Source organism: Gavialis gangeticus, unplaced genomic scaffold (genome assembly GCF_001723915.1).
Source record: "Gavialis gangeticus isolate Ggan-Ray unplaced genomic scaffold, GavGan_comp1, whole genome shotgun sequence".
In the NCBI taxonomy this organism is placed as follows: Eukaryota; Metazoa; Chordata; order Crocodylia; family Gavialidae; genus Gavialis; species Gavialis gangeticus.
Genome location: NW_017729034.1, coordinates 49,073,936 through 49,075,165, shown reverse-complemented (window position 1 = coordinate 49,075,165; position 1,230 = coordinate 49,073,936). Strand labels below are relative to the sequence as shown.

Below are 1,230 nucleotides of genomic sequence, written 5' to 3'. Positions count from 1 at the left end.
CCCCCCCCCCCCAAGATATCCAGGGTGTCAAAAAAAACCATGGGGGAAAAAAACAGAGCAGTGCATGCTTAGGCAGCATGTCCTTTGCAGCACAGAGAACACCAGAGCATGCAGTGCAGTGCGGTGCAGTGCGTGGCACTGCAAACGTGTTTCCAGCTCCACGTACTGCATAGCCGTGCTCATGTGGACATGCCCAGAGATTCCAAGCAGCACAGCCAGAGGTACAGTCTAGGCATAGGGCTTCCATCAAGATGGTTTTGGCCTCTAATGGATCCCAGGCAGAGAGTCAAGTTTGTGGCAGCTTTACTGGGGTGGTGAGGGAGGGCAAAACGTTCATCTCAGTACAATACCATGGAGAGGATGGAATGCCTTGTGGAGATTTCTTCACAGTCAAATCTCTTCTTGCCTCCCCTAGTTTGACTTTGTTGATTTATGGTACCCAGCCTTTAAAAATGTGAAACACCTGTCAAATGAATACTTGTCCCACTTACTTTAAGTGATTCGAACAGGTCTCCACATCTTCCGTGACAGAAGAAAAGGAAGTTCATGTGGTTCATGCTGGTGAAAACTCCAAATTAAACAGCCTAGAAAGTGGCTCTCATAGGATTATCACGGTGCACTATGTGCTTGAAGAAAGCAGTGGGTATATGGAGCCCACGCTGCGGATCTTGGCTATCCTACACACTGTCATCTCCTTTTTCTGCATCATTGGATACTACTGTTTGAAAGTAAGAGGCCAAGAAGTTGAATATTGTTTGTGTCCCATGTCTCTGTGTCCCCCTTCCTCAGTGAAATGTAGTGGGGCAAAATTATTGAGATTTTGCATCAATAAGGTGAGGCAGAATATGAAGAAACGCTGTCTTTTGGATATCCTATCTATGCTAGCTGGTTGTAATGTAAACCCCACACGAATTCAGAAAGGATAGCCTGTCCTGTGAGCAAGGCAGATTTTGTAACATTTAGCATGCTTTCATAGACTCCACAGTAGCCATGTATGTTCATGCCACAGTGTTTTGCAAGAGGTCTTATATGTGATTTTCACATGCAAGTGGAAGGGATACATACGAGCAGTGTAAACTGGACCACGGTGGCAGTGTTGCACATAGTCAACAGTTCTGTTGGAGAACAGCGTATTGCCAGAGCTCTGTTGTATTTCGACTGGATCTCCAGCGGGTGTGGAAAATCGCTGCTTATTATCCTTTACCTAGTCTGGCAGTCTTGTTTTAGTAG

At 45.9% G+C, this 1,230-nt stretch overlaps 1 protein-coding gene across 1 annotated transcript in view; it reads left to right on the top strand.

Moving 5' to 3' along the window:
• The window catches only part of RYR2 (ryanodine receptor 2), a 784,157-nt gene that overhangs the window by 685,518 nt on the left and 97,409 nt on the right, over positions 1–1,230 (top strand). The window contains exon 95 of the mRNA XM_019526720.1: positions 510–728. Within this exon, the coding sequence (XP_019382265.1) occupies positions 510–728 (219 nt within the window). The remainder of the gene's footprint in view (positions 1–509; positions 729–1,230) is intronic.